The following is a 21,997-nucleotide window of genomic DNA, read 5'->3' on the forward strand; positions in this document are numbered from 1 at the left end:
ACTCTGCTATTTTTTGTTGGAACTAATTGCATCTGCATTTCTCACTAGGGTCCTACATATCCTAAGTGCTCTCCATGCTTTCCACAGCTATGAGAACTTCAGTCTTCCTCCCACAGAGCTCACAGTTTAAAACCCAAGGTGGGAAATCACTAATTCCTGTGATGGCTGCTCAGCCTTTGCCTCAGGAATTCATCAAAAAGAGAATTTTCTCCAAGAGGGCCACAGGACACAGTGTGTACAGAAAAAGTTGGTAGAGGAAGGAGACCAGACAAATACAGCATTCTTGGGGGGGGGAAAAAAAAAAAAAAAAAGAAAAGAAAAAAAAGAAAAGAAAAGAAAAAGAGTATCTGTGTGTGTCCCTTCAGTTAGGAAGGTTTACAAAGTAGCTTCACAATGAGAAACAGTGCCTCCTCCAGAGGCTTTACAGTCCCAGCAATCAGAATGAAATAGCAGGAAGGGGAAAGGCAGAAGCAGGAGACCTGTGATTCCCTGCCTTACACGGAGCAACTGCGCTCAGTTTGCAGTTCCAAGGCATTTTTAAGCCTATAAATAAACTGGGGACGTTAATGAAGCCATTAATCCCCGCTGGCCGCCGTCCCAGCTATTTTCAGTGGCGAGGTTACCTTGCCTCTCCCGGCAGAAGTAGGTCTCGAGGGGAGGGTCGGGATGCCGTGTGCCCGCGGCCACCGCCCTGGGCGGGAGGACACTGCCACCGTCCTTGGCAGCCCACCAGGAGGAGGTGTCCCAAGCGCCAGCCCTCCTGGCTCCCCGCCTGCAGGGAAACACACGAAAACAGACGTCAGATAATAAACAACGAGAAAAGGCAGAGTGCTGCCGGCTGCACAGGGAGGCTGGTGACTGCTCCTGCCTGCAGCCCTTACGGCACAGATGCCTTCTTCATCTCCCACAAGGAGATACCCCCGATGGAGACCCTCTGCTTCTCTGGAGCTGTTGGGAGCCTGCTCCCCCACCTCTGCCTTTCCAAGGACAAAATTCGGCAGAGCTCGGAGCTACAGAGCAGAGGGGGAGCATGGGAGGGGCAGGCCAGGGCATCCCAGCATACTGGTCTAGGGCAGGGAATGGCCGGGGTGCAGGTCCCTGCAGAGAACAAGGCCTGCCCCGAGACAGCCTCCTGCCCTCACACCGACAGTGCTTCCCTCGCAGGCAGAGGGGGAGAAGAGCTCCCTTTCTCTTCCACCCAGGAGGAGCAGCACTTGGATGGTAAAAGCTGCTTTTCTCCTTCCTGCCGTGAGGAGAGAAGCCCCAGGACAGCATCTGCTTGGGAAAGCACGGCCCAGCATTTGCCCTCAGTTCTCACATAGCACCCAGAGCTGGTTTGCCTGTGGGCAGTGTAGCCCTGAGGTTCATCTTACAAAGATACCTCTTACAAATGCTTGCCTCATCTTACAAAGTATACCATGCTTTTGTTTATTTTATTATTTCTTTCACAATATGCCAGGAAGAAATTTATTCTTAACAGTAAATGAGGTTCACACTCACTGAAAACTGATGCCTTTGAAAACCACATCTGCACATTGCTTTCCTTTGACCTGCCCCCTCAGGTATCCAAGCTGGTCAGATACCACCACACAGGGTTAGAGAAATTAATGTTCCGGTACCACCAGAAAACACTGGCCAACATTTTCTTTTCTATTCTGCAATGAGCTCAAGATGTTGAGACGTTTGCCAAATAATATTACAAAAGAGTTGTTCACACGCTGGTCCCAGGTGACATTTGGCTACTGCAGCTATTAGGACTTATTCTCCCAAAGCATTCAGTGGCACAGGACTTTTCCCCCAGTCTTCTCAGAAAATACACACTGTTCTCTGTTCTTTGTGTTGCTTAGTAATGTTTCCTGAATTCCTAATATCTGTAGTGGTCTGACTGCCAGTTGCTCATAAAGTACCATCTAGAAAGAATTAAGAGAAATTTGGATATTTTTCTTACCTTCTTACAATTATATTTTGGGGCCAGAGGCAACAATTTCTCTGTGGAAGACCCACCCCACTTGATGTGGCTTGCAGCTGACAAACAATACAACCTGTCTACTCTCAGGAATTGCTAAGAAATGCATTTAATTTACTTGAGTTTTGCTATTGTGCCTCCACTATATCCAATGGACAGTCTGAAGGCTCTACTTATGCTACAGCTTTCCTGCTGCAGTTCTGGCTGGCCTCTTTTAGGGACCATGCGGGATATGACCATTTGAAGGTCTCTGGAGGCCTGGGTGGCTTGTGCATGGCAAAGTTTGGTCCTGCCTACAGCCACTTTGGCAAGCAGACATACACCTGGGTCCTGCACTGTGCACTGGCTCTGTGAAGCGGGGCTATGGACTCCTATGTCAGTGGCAATCTGTGACACCAACCCCAGTGACAATTGACAGAAAAATTCTTTCCTACTTTAATGAGTCTATGCAGTGTTAAGCCATTTTTTGCAAAGCTGTCACAAAGGCTCCTGACTGATCCCTACTGCCTGTAACTGGTACTTTGGGGAGCTCATCAGCCCCATCACCCTCTTGAGATTGCTCTTCCAAACCTGCTGATGAAGGGCAGCAGGGAGCAGGCACTGCAGTGATTCTTTGGCTCCACAGCAGTGTCTGTTGGTCACACCCCCAGCAGCTTTGGCAGACTTGGTGCAGTTGTTATTAACTCCTAATCTCTACTTGTAGACTTTTCTGGGTAGTTGCTAGGATGAGAATTTTCTTTATCAATGGAATTTCATCAGTTGGGTTTGCTTGACATCCACTAGCTTGTCAAATTCAGAGATACAGCCATCTAAATCTTATTGGTATAAACTGCAGCAACATCACTCTCAGGAGGAAAGTGGGGGGGAAAATATCCCCTCAAAGGTATTCTGTGTCTGGAGAAACTGCATGCCCAATAAGAAACCAAGACTGCAACTGCAATCTTGCAAAAGACACACAGAGATACTCCAGACAGACTTAACATTCACCTTGACAAAGTAATCAGCTTGTCAAGCAAAGGAAGTCATTTTGGCCAGAGTGGTCAGGGAAGGTAATTAATATTCTCCACCTGCATCATCAGTCAAATAAGGATTTAAAATATTACAGGAGAGGACATCTGAAATGTTAGAGAAGAAAACATATACATAGGAGTGAAAACAGCAGCATGTGGTGGCCAAAAATGGAAAATAAATGCTACAAATGTTCCATATTGACCCAAATAAATAATAACCTCAAATGAAGTGGTTTAGGCTTGTTTCATATGTTAAAGATATAGGCTAGCCTGGCCTCAGGCTGGTATTTTGCTTTCCTCAAAACAAAAGGCATCTGTTTATCTGGTCTATGAAAATGTCCTTGTCAGATGTCAGCTGAGCTCTCTCTGGGCGGGTCACCTATCTCCTCCCAGCTTCAGAGGAGACCCATAAACCACTGCCCCCCAAACATTATACATCTGTGCATCCTGAGCAGTTATCCCTTCTCTTCCCTGAGCTGCCCAGGTTGTCTCAGAAGGCATAGACCTTCCCTATGCTTGGAAAATCCTGCTAGGCAAAAATGTCATTGCTGGTAGTAGTGATAATGGAAGACATCCCTGCAGCCCCTGAACCCTCACAGGGTTACATTAAATGTGCCTTTCATGGCAATACCAGGTACAAGAATTCCTTCTTGCTGACCCTTCTGCTCACTATTCCAGAGCAGGGCTCCTGCAGGCACAATCCTTCCTGGCACCAGGAGGAGAGTGCCAAGGACCAGCACCCAGAATGACCCAGTCATAAATAAAATCCAGTGAAAACTTGTTGCTGCTTAGAAATAATCACCAGACAAAGAAAAGACCCAACTCAGAGAACTCCCTGCTTGGCATACCAATGATGAGGTGATGCACTGCAACTCAGAGATAGGAGGGAGCAGCTAGAGTAGGAGAGGGCATTGCTGCCAAAGATTGGCTTCAAACTAAAGCCAGTGTTTCCACATTTCCACAAAGATGGAGAGAGGGTTGACAGTGTCTCAGAAGGGCAATAGCTGGTGAGGTGGAGCTGAGCGCTGCACCAAGGCTTGGGTGAACCACACATGCAACCTCTGACTGACAGCATTGGTGTCTCCAGGGAAACCTGAGGACTCACATCGATCTGCACATTTAGGAGAGCAAGAAAAGCAGTGATTTATCAGATCAGTCATAGAAATGCAAAAATCTGTCTTGTTAGTGTTGACAATTAACACTTATATTTGCCTGGGGAAAAGGGTCCTGGTGCCTTTCCTCTGGGATGCTCAGGTATGTGGCAGTGGGAGCCTATTGTTGCCTTCTGTAGGACCAGGAAAATGCTGTGCTGGCAGGCAGGAAAATTATGTAGCTCTCTGGACCCAAGTGATGGCTGAGCAGGACACAAGAACACTGGAAATGCCCTCAGCTACACAAACGTGATATTCCATCGTGCTGCTGAGGCAGCAGAGCCTCCTCCTGCTGCTGCTCTGAGCAGGCTGCATTCACTGGTTTGGGTTTCTCAGAGTGCTGTGATGGTTGTGAGATTCAGTCTCTAATTAGGTCCCTGTAGTGGTGAGATTGCTTCCTTTATAACCACTCAGTGGGAACTGGTACTTTATCCTCTCTACTCAAATTTTTATGTCTTTCACCCTCATTTTCTCTCCAATGCCCAGAGTCTCCAGTCCACTGGATGACAGCTGCAAAAGCCTCTGACATTCACTTTAAGGACGATTCTTTTCAGCTGCTTCACATTTCCTTTTGACAAGCTCTTCCAGTGATATTTACTGCAACTAATGAATTAACTCACAGCTGGACCACTTGCTAGCCTTTTCAGTCCAGAGCTGTTTTAAATCTTGATTAGCTGTTATGATTTGTAATCTCACAGAACTGCTAAGTCCAAGCTTTCCTGTCTCACACTGTGATCAGGAGACTGTTCCCAGTCATGCAGAGCAGCAGTACACAGGCATTAGGCATTCAGGGGGACTCTACCTCTTCAGCAGGTAGAAAAACAGTGCATTATCCACAGGAAACAGTTCGATTCACAAGGAATTTGGATAACTTGTAGTGTGCCAGTTTTGCATGGCCTGGTTTTTGGTAGCAGGGGAGCCACAGAGGTGGCTTCTGTGAGAAGCTGCTGAAAGCTTGCACCATGTCCAGCAGAGCCAATGGCTGATGGCTCTGGAGATGGACATGCCACTGGTCAAGCCTGGGCTAATTAGGAAGGTTGGTAATGGCTCTGTGATAACAGATTTAAGAAGAAAATCAAAGCAAAGTGAGGTGTGTGTGCAGTGTTAATTCCAGCTAGAGAAGAGGAGGAGGTGAGAATGTGTGAGGGAAAGAAGATGGAGACACCATGGTCAGTGGAGAAGGAGGGGATGAGGTACTCCAGTGCCAGAGCCGAGATTCCTCTGCAAGCTGTAGGGAAGGAATGGTGAGGCAGATGTTCCTCTGTAGCCCATGAGGATCCATGGGGGATGCAGAGATCCACCCGTGGCCCATGGGGGAGGTGCCCATGCTGGAGCAGGGGGATGCCTGGAGGAGGCTGCGGTCCAGTGGAAGACTCTATGGAGAGAGGGGCCCTGCTTCCAGGCTGGACCAGCCTGTCCTTGGAGGACTGCACTCCGTGCAGAGTGACCCACACTGCAGCAGTTTTGGGGGGGACTGTGTGCCTGTGGGAGGGACTCACGGTGCAGCAGTTCTGGGGGAACTGCTGCTTGTCAGATTGGAAACACACTGGAGAAGTTCATGGAGAACTGTCTCCCATGGGAAGGGACCCCATGGCCTAGCATGCTCTCCCTGAGCAGTGGAAGAAAATCTCGGGTGGTGAACTGATCAAAGCCCCATGCCCTCTCTCCCTGCACTGTCAGTGAAAAGGAGGGAGGGGGTTGGGGAAGAAAAGGTGTTTTAAGGGATTATTTTGCTTCTCATTATCCTCCTCTGACTTTGTTAGTAATAAATTCACTTTGCACTTCAATGCTGAGTCTCTTTTGCCCTTGGAGTGTTTTCTTCCGGTCCTTATCTCAACTCATGAACCTTTCATTAAACTTTTCTCTCTTCTGCCCAGCTGTGGCAGGGGAGGATGAGTGAACAGCTTTTGTGGGTGCCTGGTGTTTGGCACTGTCAAACCACAATAGATTTTGGTGGAGAATGCAGGCACTGACAAGGACTTTGAGATAAGGATATTAATTCAGAGAAATATTGGACAAGACAATTATTGTGTTATCAAGTAGAATGATAGTAGGGAATTTGCATTGTAGTGAAGGGTCTATGGGTGGATTTTGTGTAGTTTGTCCATTTTTGTTCTGCATTGTGATGATATTATTTTTGGATCTGGTGTGAGGAACTTTTTTTTTTCCTTTTCTTTCTGTTTAGTTTAGTTGTTTTGTTGTTCTAAGATTGTATGTTGGATGTGGACGATTTTTTTACTGCAGACTTCCACAGTTGTTGCCAATCCTTATAAGCTGTCTGATACTGTTAATATTATTAGCCAGTACCGCTGTTATTCTGTGGAATTCATGGAATTTGTCATCATCCTAGTGCAAAAGAAAAAACCTTTAGGTGAGGAGCTATTAAAATGTGCCCTGAGGCACCCAGTTCCTGGGCGGAAGGGTGTGTGGAGGGATTTGGGCAGGTTCCTCGGGCCATTATATTCTCCCATTGCCTGGGACTTTACTCCTGAGCAGGCAAACACCCCTAACAAACTGGCCCCTGGACGGCTAGAAGGGAACCATTACACATGCTGAAGCCCTGCCTCCCAGAGGTGTCTGACATCGCTTGCTGATCGGAAGTAAAGACTGACTTTTCCCTTCCCTTATGCACGTGCAGGTTCTCACTTATTTCTTTTCTTTCACTGCAATAAAACTGCCTAATCTCACCCGCTGGTTGCTCTCCATCTTATTGTCTCTCCTGTCCCATTGGCTTAGTGGGCACCTAGCATGAAGCCAGGGTCAACCCACTACAGATAGCTGGAAAAGAAAAGGCCTTACTATTTTAAGCATGTGTGAAAAAATATGCAATGCAGCGTATACTACATTTCACAAGCATCTTGCACAAGTGATATTACACAAATGCACCTTTCTCCACATTATTTTGCAGATCCTCTTTTCTGTTTCTAACTTCTGAGCACATCCTGAGCAATGAACAACAGCCCAACATTTAAATTAGGTTCCTTACTTGAGTTCCTAAATAAAATTAGTCTGATTTGTATAGATTCTGCCCTCTCAAGTCCCAAGACACTTACAGGATCAGCAAATCAGGACCTTTGTATTTTGGCAACTAACTGTGCATTTAGGAATCTAGATTTTCAGTGATTTGAATTTCAACTGTAAAATTCTGGGCTGAAAGTAAGCATCAAACTGGAATTTGTAGCCCAGGGGCTGGGAATGCACCAGTCATGTAGTTGCCTAAGTTCAGGATGAAAATTCAACATGCATGGAGACTTTTCACTTATCAGAAGACTTAAAGCAAAACAGGAAGTTATTAATATCAGAGCCTGAACTGACTTGAGAGTCAGACAATATCAAACAGAAGGTGTCTCCCCTTTTTCCTGTTTATCTCTTGCTAGCTCAGAAGACAGGGGAGATGAAGAGGCAAAGAGTTTCATAATTTGGTGCTACAAGGCAGTGAAATTGAACTGGCAGGCTGTACATCATTACACAAAGTATATGGCATCACTTTCCTCAAGTCTTTAAAGCTTTTCCTGTACTTTTAAACAAACAGGGAAGCTATTTTGAAATGATGGGGTGGAACATGACAAAATAATGCAGTGCAATGGCATGCAGGAGTTTAGACAAAGTGAGCAATAAATGAAACTACAGGGGAGGGTAATATGCTGCCTTGGTATAGTTATCTTAGGAAAACACTGGAACTAAAGAACTTTCTCTTGAGAAAGTGTCATTTGATTTTTAAATAACACAGGTCATTAGGACTACAGTTTCACATTGTGTCTGCATGATGGTTTATCAAAGCAAGATCAAGTTACTGGCAGGGTCCTGGGAGGAAGCTCCAGGCTAAAGAAAAAATACTGTACAGAGCAGCTTACCACCACACAGTACAGAAATGAACAAAACTTTCTGGACTCATGGCCCAACCTCATCACATCAGCACAGAACACACCAGACTGCATTCAGCTCTCTGTTTTCACTGCTGCCCAACACAGTATTTTCTTTCAAACAAGGACAATTAAAAAAACTGCCCTTTCTAAAATGGAACTGGACACAGTCCCTCCTTGAAAGACAAGATCAAGCAGGAAGCCCTGCACTGAGAACTAGCAAGGTCAAAAATGGAGTGCCAACCTGTTGGGATGTGGGGTCATTGGCTGTCTGAGTTCTTCTGTGTTTTGTCAGCCACTGTGGAGGTGAGAGGGCCAGGGAGCTGCCTCCCTGGCCTCTATGTTTATGGAGAATTTATTAAAAGACTCATGCTGGGCACAGAAATACTGGCACTGAGCAGGCAAAAGGCAAACCCCAAGAATATTTTATTTGTTTTGACTTATGATTGGGCAGGTCATACTTCCTAGTGTAACCCGGCTGTTCTCTAGAACACAAAACACTATAAGTAGGTGTCAGATCCCTGGGAAAGGTTTCATTTCTTTTGGAGAAAGAGGAGATTTCATGTGAGGATTCATTTGCTGGGCGCTTTCACTTTTTCAGTTATCTAGAGATTTGGGCCTCTTTTTTTCCATCCTATCTTGCTGAGCCACTCACAGCCAGATGAAATAAATTCCTAGAAGGAGATCACTTCCACAGAGCCTTACACCTCTCAATTTACAATGAAAAAAACCTGTTTATACATGCAGAAGATTAAAAAAATAGAGGTGCATCTTCTTTTCTGTCCTTAATAAGGTTTCAGCTGCAAACACAAGGCAAGAGTCACATTTTCTTTCCACTGAAGTTGCCGATGTCAAACAAAAACATCACAAATTTCATTGCTGCTTAAAGGAGATCTGCTGTACATGACTTGCAGGAACCAGTACCTCTGACAAGATTTGTTAACTACAGTACTGATGTACACAGTGTAGTCCTCAGGGCAAGGCCCAGCAGTCAGCTGTCCCTCCAGAATGGCCTCTTTTCTCCACTCAGGCCACTTTAGGGGTGCTGGGTAAGGAGGCGTACAGCAAGCAGCTTCCAGGCTCCCAGATAGGTCCTTTTGTGATCCCCATAGCTCATAGATGAGGAGGAGGAAGGGAGGAAGAACTGTATCAGATGAAATGGAACTAGGCAAGACAAAAGAGTGGTTACTAGTAAATGAAAAAGAATTCTATAAATAACGATATGAATAGTTTTCATGTTTAAGCAAGAAACGTGAGAGGTGTGAAATGAAGCAGAGTTAAGAAAAAGCATTCTGCAGAGTGAATTAGAGAGATTTACAGCACAATATCAGCTCACTGTGCAGCTCAGGTCAAACATTGCTTTGCATTTGAAAGTCAGCTACATGGAGTGCTCAGAAGGATTGCCTTTGCTGTCCATCTCATATGGTAAAAAGGTAATGCAGACCAAACCACTTCAGGGCCTGATATGACTCTCTCTCATACTGTAGCTGAATTCCTCACAGGTATTAATCTCACACACATCAGGGGTACGGAAACACATTCTTCCTTGGAGAAATAGGGGCAAAAGGCCAGAAGGATGGGACCACCTTACTCAAGGGAGTCACTGGCAAGGCAGAAACCTGAATGTAGATCACCCAAGTTCCAAGCTAGCATCTGAACTTCTAGACACACCCTCTTCTCCCTCAAAATGTGAGAAAAGAAGAAATAAAACCAAAACCATACCACAGTGGTTTGAGTCATTTGAGAGTCCTGGCTGCAACCTCCCACACAGCAATCATCGCACAATCTTGGCTGCTTTCACCATTGCCATCTTACCTTTCCCTCCCAGGCTTTCTCTTGTGTTCTGACATAAACTGGGAGCTGCCTGAGGCAGAAGCTGTTTAAGCTTCCCCATTATTTTGCATGTAACATGAAGTATCATGGGGTATCTCACAGGTTTTGACTCTAAATAGAGTTTTTGAGAGAGAGTCAAATTACTTAATGTCACTTGAGTCCGCCTCCTGAAGCTTTTCCACACCTAGAAGCAGCTGGCAGAAGCAGTGGAAGTGAGCAAGAGCCATCTGTGCACATTGCTCAGGTTTTACTACTTCTGCTCACCCTGAGATTTTTGGTGTCAGGGAAACTAGGCTGCAGGAAATAGCTCTTGAGGGCAACAAGGAACTGGCTAGTGAGTCTGTCCTTAGGCTAGGCAAGCCTAAAAGATGTGCATACAGCAGGAGCTGCTTTGTAGGAACGAGGCCCTGCAAATTTTTTAATGCACATTGATGTCTGAAGTGTTGCTGTGAAGGATTTATGCAATAGATATGTGACTGTGTTCCTGTTCCACTGCTAACTATTCCTATGTGTCTCCTCTCTTACTGCCCTTCAAGGCTTTCCTCTCAATACAGTGATGCATACTGTTCCTGAGGAGTCTTGGGAGAGAATGTAGAGGGCATAGATTTGCTTCAAAGCAGATCTTCAAACATCTGTTTGTACTTAGAGCATGAAAGTTCAGCACGCTACAGCACATAGCTGCCTGTAGCTTCAAGTCAAACGCAAATGCTACGAGGTATTAAAGACTCATAAACATAAACAAGATAGCCTGGAGCAGCTTATCAGTTAGGTGGTAATGGGTGGGGAAAGGCTCATTGTATATTTAAGGCCCAGGCATTTTCCCACTGATTTTTGCCATGTTAATAATGGGCCAGGGAGAGGAAAACTCTCATGTAATTTAGCCAGGAAATAATGCTTAGGTCAGTCATTCCTGACTCTCTCCTGCTGTGGTTCCTGCTGGCTGCTGCATGGGGGTGCAAGGGCAGTCTCTGGCCAGACACACTCTGAGTCAGGAGGGGAAAGAGACAACTGCTCATACCAGCTCCATTCCTGACACCAGGCCACCACTACAGCAGGTTACCCCTGTAGCACAACAGAGGTTACAGTGAAGGGGAAGGGACTTCCCTGGCAGCAGAGCCTTGCTAGCTGGCCATGTAGGAGCATCAGGGGAAGGCTCTGGCCCCAGATTATTGTTTGGGTGGAAAACAAATGAGCAGATGAAGACACTGTCACCTGCTACTGCTTGACATCACTCTGTGACCACAGGGTAGAGTGGCACCGAGACACTTTTATCACTACCTGAGAGACAGGTATCTGATAGAAGCTGGTGGTGTTTCAGTCCCCTCCACACTGTCTAGGTGAATGAGAAGAAATTTCAGCTGTCTTGAAGTCTCTATATAATTTTGTATTAGCATCAGATGACTGTCAGTTCTGGTGTAAAGGAGGGGACAGGAACATGGGGCAGGATCTGTTAGGACTTGAGGCACTGAAGCAGAGCTGCTCTAGGTGGGAATAAGCCATTACAGACAACATCTCAGTATGTCTAGTTCACAGTCTTCTGTTTAGTCTAATCCCACCTCCTTGGAGATTTCAACTCAAGTGCCATTTGGAGCAGCTTTGCCCTGGACATATGTTGTCTTCTGCCAGCTCCACTGCAGGGACTGCAATCTTCTCCAGCAGAGCAGTAAAAGCAGCTGGGTGGGTCCTCTTCAGTCACCTCACCATCGCTTGTTAGAGCTCATTTGTCAGAACCCTAAATCACAACACAAACACTAGAAATCAACCCAAAATGGATATGACTAGACCACAAGACCCGAAAATTCTCTAAAAATGTGCAATCTAGTTCAATAAATAGTGCCTTCCTCGGGACAGATGACTTGGGTTCTCCAAGCAAAACAGTGTCAACAAGAAAAGCATTTTACACCAATATTTTTGGCAGTATAGAAACATCCCTGTATATTACACAGTACTTACTACAAGGGCAGAAGATTCCAATGTAGATTCACATTCACTTTTGCATTTCTAGAGGTGAAGGGGGGGTTTGCAGCCATGTTGAGCTAATGTGACTGAGCCAACAGGAATTAAAGCTATGCTCTTTCCTGCCTGTTGAGACATGGTGAAAGAAAGCAGCTACCTGAAATCAAAGGGTCCAGATTCAGGGAGGTACTCCAGCTAGAAATCAGAAGCCAGTTTACAGATACTTTGATAACTTTGGCTTTTATTGTTCCACAGGCCCCCAAGATCAGTTGGTGAGAGCTGGGTAAGTTTCCTCATATGGTATTTGAAGGCAAAGACAATCTACATTTGCTTCCCACAGGCAAGCCCAGGCAGCTACAGCGTGTTATAAAAAGAGAAGATTAAAAGCAAGTTTTGTAGCACTACTGTATGAAAAGATACAATCGGTTCTACCATTAGGAGCTTAGGAGTTAGGATTGGAAATCTGATGTAGGCACCTTTGAAGCACTAGTTTTGTCAAGAATATCCCATGCTTTGTCCTGTCTTGAAAACTGAATTGTTTAGCTATTAAAAAAGATTAATGTAATCTCTGTGTCTATGAAATTGGATTTTTAAACTGTTTGCTTACTGTGCTATCTCCATGCAGTGAACGAGACCTCTGCTGCTTTTCATGTTACTATAATTACAGGTCCCACCTTGTCTGAGCCCAGCGTGTGCTGGCATCTCCAGCAGGACAAAGTGGCAGACTGCAGGAGGAGGCACGTAGCTGGCAGGGAGAGGGAAGCCTCTGCTCCACAGAGGCCACCGGTGATGTACCGTGCTGCTTTGGACCCCTCAGAGTGAGCAGACCCAGTCAGAGGGGTACTGAGACAGCTGGGGCAGAGCTACGAACTAGGAGCAGAGGCTGAGCAAGCTGAGGGTGGGTTTAGTCCAGAGACATGGAGATGGAGGGGTGATCCAACAGGACCCTATTGCAAACCACACCTCCCTCAGGAGGAGACTGACAGATCCCAATCCATCCTGCAAGCAGCAGATGGACAAATGGGGGGCAACAAACCCAGGCTGGAGCTTGGGAGAAGAGAATGGACATTAGCACAAACCATGTCCCAGAGAGGGAGACTCTGCAGTCTCCATCACTGGAGGGTTTCAAGACTTGGCTAGACAATGCCAAAGCTGACTTGATGTAATGTGATAGTGCTGTGCTAAGTAGGAGCCTGGATGACCTTGGGCCTTCACAGGACTCTTCCAACCAGCACTTTTGTGCTTCTGTTCTTTTCCCAGTGAAGGAAATGAACACTCTTCAGCTCCATGGATACGTTTTTTAATGCCAGCTAAGGAGCTGGTCCTGCAGTCTTCTTTCCAAGAAGCTAGCAGTACAGGTTAAGAAATCCTAGCCCCTCTCCCCCCCTCCTTCTCCCACAGGCAGCAGTGTGTTGTGCCCACCTCCAGTCTCCACTTTGCTGCAGAAACATGGCTTGTGGTCCTGTGAGCATGGTCTAGCCATGAGTGTTGACAGTCCAACTGCTTCACTCAGAACTAAATGGTAGAAGAAGAGATATCTCAGGGCAGGAGGCAATTGTTGCTGAGTATTCTGCTTGTCATCAACTAACCCAGACCATGTCTCCTTGCAGCAGGTTCTGTTCACTTGAGGATCCTGGCACAGTTACTTTATGGCTGCTTCCACTCATGCACACCACAGACACTTCAGCAGGCTCCTTTTCTGCTAACACAGGGATCATGAAGCATCCTCTGGCCGCCTGAAGCAATTTCTCTCTCTAGCCAGAGATCTGCAATTCCATGCACCTCCAATCTTTGCAAAGTTTGCTAGCTCTTTGCATCCCCTGGATGTCCTCTGCCAACTTCCCTCTCTCTTGAGAAAAGGGGATCTATTTGCTGAGTTTTTATTTACTCACTATGGCAGACAAGCTTCTGACAAGCCATCTCTCTGCAGTGCTGCAGCCTTACCCTGCTGTCCTGCACGGGTATGGGGTAAAAAAAAAAAAAAAAAAAACAAACAAAACAGAGTTTTAAAATTGCAATTTTTTCCTTTTTGCAGCAGACGAAAATCTAACTTGCTTTCTCTTTCCCAGAAGTAATATTGACAGCAGTAGCTTCAGAAGAGCCCCGGCAGTAGCAAGGTCCTTGTTAATGACTGATTGCTCCAGGGCAGGGGATCATTTGGTGCTCTGATACAGGGAGAAGGGCAGGAGAGAAAGAAGTGAAATGTGCGGGTGCCTGTAGTTGTTATGCTTCTCCTGATGTATCTGGCAGAGACTGCAGAAATGTCTGGGTGACCAATGGAAGCGCTTGTGTAACATGGGGAGCCCCACACTCCAAAACTCCACAGGCACAGACCGTGTCATCACCAGCAACAAGCTGTCCAACATTGGTGGAAGGGACAAAGAACCAGCATGTGTCCTCTGCTCTCAGACAGAAAAATAATCTTTTGTATTTCTCTTTCTTTTGGACTTTGTAAACAGTTTGAGACTGTTTATATACAGCTTGTTTTGTCCAGTTGGATACATCTGGGTTACTTGTTCCATCTGTTCTCTTCAGTTTTAGGCACCTCTGGACTAACTGCTGTTTCTCTGATCAAGCTTTTGCCCTCTGAATTCCATAATGCATCAACAGCACACCCATACACAGCCCCAGTACCACCCTCAAAGCCTCCCAGGGCTCTGAGATGCCCTCAAGGCCACATCCAAACCTCAAAGTGAAGACATGGCACAAAAGTGCTGCCTCAGGGCTCCTCTCCACCCATGAGTGTTCTGGCAGCTGAGTGCCTGTGCTAGCCTTTTCACCCCAAACTGTATTCAGCCCATGATGCCTTGGTCCCAGCAGCTCTGCTCTCCACACGTGGCAGACAGCAACCCTACAACCTCTGCTCACTGTGCCAGGTACTGACAGAGCCAGACATTCTGGGGAGCTCTGCAGCAGCTGTATTGTGGTGGCTATGACGAACGTAATTAAAACAGATTGAATGGAGACAGAAGCAAAGGCAAAGATGGCATCAGTGAAAGATGACACAGAGCAGCTACAGTTCCCTCAGAGCTGCACCAGCACCAAACGCTGCACCTTGCTGAAATGTGCTGCCATTAGAAAGTACACCTGAATGTACCACATTTTCAAGTTTCAGGGAGACTGGCACAAGATGTGGGGGAGCTGCTACATGTGTGGGGCTGTATGCATGCTCTGGAGCTGGAGGAGTACCTGGTAAGTGCTGGGAACTGACAAGATTTTATATGTACACACAGCTTTACATGGTCTTTTTGCATCTGAACATTTGCTACTGCTTAAAAGACAACCCTGTTCTGATCTACCAACCAAGAGGATTTTGAGTATTGATTTTAAAGGCACATGGATAGGCCATAATGCAGTCATAGAATCATAGAATCATTTATGTTGGAAACAAGTTATAACAGCATTGGGTCCAACTGTTAACCCAGCAGGTCCAAGTGCACCACTAAACCATGTCCCTCAGTGCCACAGCTACATGTCTTTTAAATACCTCCAGGAACAGTGACTCCACTACTTCCCTAGGCAACTTGTTCCAGTGCTTGACAATCCCTTTGGTGAACTTATGAAATTTTTCCAAGTATTCAGGGCAAAGATCCTTTCCCCCCTCTGGGACAGGTATGCCCCATCTGTCACCAGTGGTCCTGATGTCATGTAAACTGACCCTTGATCAAAATCCCCCAAATGTTGTGGATGACACTGGGCTCAGAGACAGGTATAATCTGTTGTCTCTTTCTATTTCTTTCCTTATCATCCCCTGCAATTGGTAGGATAAGGGAGAACACTGCCTGTGGTCCAGACCCCTTAACCGGTTATCCCAAAGCTCTGAAGTGTCTCCTGATTGCCTTTGGACTTCCTGGCACAACTTCATTGCTGCCTACCTGAAAATTAATAGTGGAGAACAATCTGAGGGTAAGAAGCTTTCTCTTCACATTTTTAACCCAAGTCCCAGACAGGCAGCAGACCTCCCTCAGAAGTGTTCCAGCCAGCATACTAGGTCTTTTTCTCTCTTAGAAGTGAGTCTTTCATGGCAGTGTCCTGTCTCTTTTTCTTCATGGACACAGTTTTGACACATGTTGACTTAACCTTGGTTACAGCTCCATCCAAGATGAGACACTATCCTCATTGCTCAGTTCTGCTAGCAGAGCCTTGTAACCATACCTGCTCCCAGCACTACATGATGCTACCTATAACCATCTATTTTTTCTTGAAGTCAACTGCTTTGAAACATGTATGTCTTGCTCCTTGCTGAGAGTCCAATGCAGCATGATCCCGGTTATGAGCATTTGCTCTCAGGGACTGTAACATTAACAAAATACCTGGTTATATTATTAATAAAAACCACCCACATATCTATAGAATTATTAGTTAATGCTGCTTTCCCTTTGGCTAGTGTAGTACAGCTAAGTTATAAAGACAGATTTGTATTGGTAAGTCTTCCAGACCAAAGATTCAGATCATATTTGCCATCAGCAATGTGTTGTTGAGAGTATAAACTGAAAACTCAGTAGTCACCAACCAACAACATTGCCTGAGCACCAGAAAACATGGAAAAGTTCTTGACTCTGGCCTAGTAGGGCTGCCACTTAGATATTTTTGAAATTTAATTCAGCAAATGTCATCATTCCTAATACAAACCATCTTGTGGTGAGCATGCTTTTGAGTGCTCAAAGCAAAGCAGAAAGAAGCACTGGAACTCTGAGGAGTTAGGAATTATTCCCATATTAGGTACTATTTCCACAATGAAATGCACTCCCAGTTTATCCATTTTCATTATGCCAATTTATTGTATTTATGGACTAGGGATGTGTGTTTATATTAAAACCTCATTTTTGTAGGTGCTACATGAACAAGTCATGATACAGTCCCTGTTCCTGCAGACTCCAATGCAGTGCCACGGTGACCTGGAAGCAGAAGATAAAGGACAGTGCCAATGGGGAGAATGTGCAAATTGATGTTCCTAGCAAAAAAAACACATTCTTCAGAGCAGGAAAAAATTTGCTTTTCAGGAGAAAACTGTACAATGTGAAAATGCTCATGGTCTATGAAGACATCTTATTTTTATTTAAGGATGGGTGAAGTGGTTATGAAAGAAGACAAATAAAAAGCCTGAGAAATTTCAGTTTTCTCCATCCAGAGAACAAATATATCAGGTTGTTCCACAGTGACCTGTCAAGCCTAAATTTAAAATGGAAGAAGAGGACAGTTCAGGCTCTGTGCCCATTGCAGCTTGCTCTCTGTGTTCCCACTTCCATCAGCAGCAGGATCTTCACCACTGCCATCTCCCCATCCTTGGAAAAAGGGGCTAAGAAATACTACTCACAGACTTCAGATGTGACAATTAATCCACCCACTGTCTGCAGTGACTTATAACAGCACCTTGCATTTTCCAAAGAGATTTTGGCATGGAGGAGCCTGAAAGTAATTGTTAATGTGTGGAAGTCTTGTGTAAATGAGTCTGTTTGAAAACTGGGCTGAATTGTGTAGCTAGAAATCCATGAAGGACTTCAGGATACACCTCCACTGCACCAAGTGATGGTGGTCTGCAGAGCCCAAGGTGCCCCCAGGGCTAGAATCAGCATAGCCAGGTTGATCAAAGCCTGGCTGAACAAGCTTTGCTCTTTTGCTGCCGTGTAACCCAGTGCCAATGCAGATACACAGCCCTTCCTACCCTCACAGCACCCCTGCATGGCACTGCACAGCAGCACATGGTGGTTCCAGCTGGAAACAGCTGCTGTGCATGTGGTGTGGACACATCTGCAAGTGCTCACATCCCCCTGTCTATGCTGGGACCTCGGTCACTCCTCACTTCTCTGAGACGACCTCAGGATCTGTTTCACAGGAGCTGGTAGGACCCAAGGGGGCAGGTGGGACACCCAAAATAGCCTTAAATTCAGTGTGGGAGATGGAAAGGCAGCTGAGTGAGCAGTGGTGAGACCAGACACTGGAATCTGAAGGTATAGGCAGCAGATTATTAATGAAGAGGCTTGTTTTAGTGTCTTGGTAATGTGGCAGTGAGAAACCTTGTTATTACTGCTTTCAGCACAGAGCGCATATACAACATGGTATTGTGAAATCTTGAAATCTTTGTACACAAATACAGTAGGAGAAGGAAAAAAAGAAAAACTTGGCCATATTTCTGAATATACTCACTTATTCTGAAAATAATATTACAGCCAGAACAGGCCTGCTATATTCAATTCTCATGCCCAAGTCCTCATACCTGGCTTAATAATCATAATGAACTATGAGGGAAAGGTAAATACTCTTCATTCCACATCTCTGAGGATAATAGTAAGAAGGAAGAGATTTCAAACATTGGTAATGACTTGTAGAGCAGCACATTGCTTAAAACATTGACTATGAGCCAAGAAATACCCCTCAAGGCTGCAATCAAAAACAGTTTTTGGCTCTGTGCTGTGAACAGAAACTTTATTTGATCAACAGAGTTATTGCAACAGACTTGCTGTTGAGAGTCTGGAAGCTCATGTCGAATGTAGCACCCCTCACTAAGGCTAAAGCTCCTGCATGGGAAAGCTCTGGGCTCATGAAATGCAGCTCTGGCTCACAGCTTCCAGTTAATTGTGATGACCACTGAGGACAGTTGATGCTTCTCCCTGGCTGGCACAGGAGTCTGTGTAACTTTTCATGGGGAAATAGAGATCTGAGACTGGCAAAAATACTCCTCTCTGTTTTTGCAAGTAGCTGTTGATTTGGGAGAATGAAATCAGCTGAACTGTTTCTTGTGAAAAGCTTCAGCAGCAGTACAAGTACAGGGGCAATCTCTGACCTATAGGCCTTGCCAAGCTAAGAAGAAAACAGATGTGGATTAGCCCCCCTCCTGGCCAGAAAAAAACACCCACCTGCCAGAGAATATTGGCAGGGAGAAAAGGAAGGAACTGAAAATTAATTTTTAATAGAGTTTCTCAGAAAAATGGCAGACCTTCTCAAAGTATTTCAGACTGTTTTTTTTTTTTTTTTTGAAATGCAAAGTAGACATTTCAGTTGAAATCTGGAAAACTGAAGGTCTATTACTCCTATAAATATCTGCCATCAGAAATGGGTTTCCTGCTGGCATCACTAAGGAAAAAAAGAGAGTTCTGAGAAGAAAGGGGGTTGTTAATATCAGAAAGTAATTTTCAACAAGAAACAACAATCTCTACTGATCTGAAAAAAACCAAAAAATTATACTGACTGCTCCTGAATACCACACACTCAACCCCATCCAACTAATTGCTCAGGGACCTATGGATAATTGGCATCTCCATGCTGACAGTTTGGTGATCTGGCAAAAGAGAACCTCCCCCAACCATGGGAATAAAATTTTTAAAAAATGTAGAGGCTCCTGTTCAGCAAAAAGAAGCCAGTAGTGCACAGAGACCTCATCCTGTGTCAGAGACACAAGAGGTCTGATGCAAACCAGACATGAGCTGCCTGAATTCCTTGGGAGAGAAGCTCAGACTATCATGCCACAAGAGAGAGTCCTAGAGCCCAGAGAAGCAACTAGGTGCTCACACAAACCATGTATCAAGAAGACCAGAATACCAAAAAACGAAGAAAGCTAGGAATAAACATATTTTGGGGATATGATGTATGCTGACTGACATCCAAACACTGGAACAGCTTGCCCAGAAAAGTGGATGTCCATCACTAGAAATGTTAAAAGACAGGTCGGATGATCCAGTGAAAGAATGTCCCTGCCCACAGCAGTGGGGGTGGACCAGATGATCTTTGAAGGTCTTTTCCAACCCAAACAAAGTTATCAATTTTATGATTTATTACTTCAGCACAGAAAGCCTAAAAATTCCTGGTTCTGACAATCTGAACTGCCATTAAAAGCAATGTGCCTTTTCCAAATATTTTTTTCAAACAGAGGAACACTAACATCACAATTTTTCCCCAAATAATGGGGAAATTCAAAGAGTTTTCAATGAGTTGTAGAGATTGTGACTTATTCAAATCCAGGCATTATTAAAAGAGGGGATGATAAATTTTTATGTTCAAAGATTTACCTTTCCAACAAGAGGGAAGATAGAGTGGCAAAGTACAGAAGTGGGGAAACACTGGGAAAGGGGAAAAGCAAGCATGAGTCCAGTGCTGCCTTCAGGCTTTATGTTCGACAGAAATAAAACAAGACTCCATAGAAAAATAGAATGTTTTTCTGTTTGGGGGAGATTATATGACTGTTACACCTGATTCCTGCTTCAAAAAACATGCAGTGTCTCCCTTCAGCCCTGCAGAAAGAGTGGAGAGGACACCACTGCTGCAGGAACAACTTTGTAAGCAATTAAAGCCCATAACGAAAGGTAGTACCTACTACTGTGAACAAAAAGCTCATTTGTAATTAAAAGCAAATCCCAAGAAGACTGTGTTGCATCAGTTGGAAGCACACATGGATTTGGGGCAAAGTGGGGAGATCTCTAAGGTTGACACTTGTGTCTTCTGCCTCAATATGCCCAGAGAGGTGTCTAAACACAATCCTGTGCCATGTGCTCTAGGATGGCCCTGCTTGAGCAGGGAGTTGGATCAGATGCCCCACTGGGGTCCCTTCCAGCCTGACACATCCCATGATTCTGTGGTACTCAGGAATTAACCCTGAGGTAAGACACAGGCATTTCACGCCCCCAGTGCTCCCTTGACAGGGTGCTGAGGACCAACAGTGCAGCACTGGTTCCTACTCGTGCCTCTGTGTAACCATGGACCCGTGGCTGGACTCCAAGTCTGTAAATACGACACCAGATCAGGTGCAGGCCTGGTCCCCGGCCAACTCCAGCAGCAGAGCCCTGTGTAGGACTCTCAGAGGCTTGCCCAAAGGCAGTCACTGATGCAGAGGCTCCCCCCATTATCCACAGGAACTACTGAGACCAGGAGAAGTGGCTGCTGGGCTGACATGGCCCAGTGCATTGCACACTGGTCACAGAGAGACAACACAAGCAGGGCCATGGTTATTTCTACCCCATCAGGAAAAGGGTGTCCCCATGTTTTCCTCACACAGGCTCTGCATGGCCCCCTCGATCCCCCAGAGTTCCTGCCTGCCAAGGAGGGAAAGGGGCCTGATGGCAACACTGTGGCTCCCTAGCATGGGTAACATTTGATGGCTCAGGAGAGCTGGGAACAAAAAGCAGGCTTGAAGCAAACAGCCCCATCCCATCCAGCCATGCAACATGACTCAACAGATCCACACAGGCAGGGCTGTGCAGGCTGTGAGTGGAAACCAAACACAGAGTGTGCAGCGGGCTGGCAAGCTGGGCTTTTTTTTTTTTTTTTTTTTTTTTGGTGGAGTCTTATCCTTCTGTTGTATTTAAGCAACACTTCCAAGAGGAAGAAAGGCTGGAAGAAAATACTGACTTACCATGGGGTAGGAGCCTCTCACCAAGATCTGCTGTGCAGTTAAGAGGGAATTTTCCTGTTTTCCTAAAAATGTATACAACTGGTGGCTTTGCAACGGGATGGAGAGAGGGAGCCACACGAGCAGGGAGAGGGCTGAGACAGGCAGGATACCCTGTGGCAGACAGAAGCTCCTCAGCTTGTGTAACTTGCCAGGGTAGAGAATTGCTCTGACAAGTTACACAGGCTTCTACAGCAGCTATGAATTTGATCCTATAAAAAACAAGTATCAACAACTTAATCACATGCCTGGGTCACATGGAAGCAAGGACAACACGCAGTAGCAAATGTTGACTTTTTTTCTTTTTTTTTTTCCAATGTGTTTGTTTTTTAAAATAAAGTGGGAGTGAGGAGTGAAATTTGGGTGGGGCTTTCTACTATTCACGGGGAGGAAATAGAACGTGTTTGCAACAGCTCCTGCTTTGTTTTGCTCTCTCCAGGCTCTGCCAGGCTGGTAATGCTGCAGTTTTTCCAGGACTCCCAGGTTGTTCTGCAGCCCAGAGGAGCCCTCACGCTGTCTCACTGGGACTCATCGACCGAGCCGAGCTGGCGTGGGCTGAGGGCAGGAGCTTTGGCTGAGCGCCTGGCACAGCCGTGAGCCGCTGGCAGCAGTGCTTGGCAGCGCTGTCTTTGGAAAAAGATGACGGTATCCAGAGTGGGCGATGTCAGGATCGCGGCCCGGGGAGGGCCGCGGTGAGGGAGGCCGTGCAGGGCAGCTGCGGCCCGGGAACCTGAGTCATGGCGCTGCAGCGGGCCTGCCTGCAGCGCCGCAGCCTCCGGAGCTGCCTGCAGTCCGGAGCACAGGCCTGGCCAGGCGGCACGCTGCTGAGGGGCTCC

General features: G+C 45.9%; 1 protein-coding gene across 1 annotated transcript in view; it reads right to left on the reverse strand.

The window, feature by feature from the left end:
- Positions 1 to 21,311, reverse strand: part of LOC121364145 — a 37,974-nt gene extending 16,663 nt beyond the window's left edge. The window contains exons 1-2 of the mRNA XM_041487151.1: positions 21,126 to 21,311; positions 624 to 772 (exon numbers count right to left, since the gene is read on the reverse strand). Of these exons, the coding sequence (XP_041343085.1) occupies positions 624 to 772; positions 21,126 to 21,128 (152 nt within the window). The 5' untranslated portion in view covers positions 21,129 to 21,311. The remainder of the gene's footprint in view (positions 1 to 623; positions 773 to 21,125) is intronic.
- Between the last annotated feature and the right edge of the window lie 686 nt (positions 21,312 to 21,997).

The sequence above is a fragment of the Pyrgilauda ruficollis genome, unplaced genomic scaffold (assembly GCF_017590135.1).
Source record: "Pyrgilauda ruficollis isolate IOZ18807 unplaced genomic scaffold, ASM1759013v1 scaffold8, whole genome shotgun sequence".
Taxonomy (NCBI): Eukaryota; Metazoa; Chordata; class Aves; order Passeriformes; family Passeridae; genus Pyrgilauda; species Pyrgilauda ruficollis.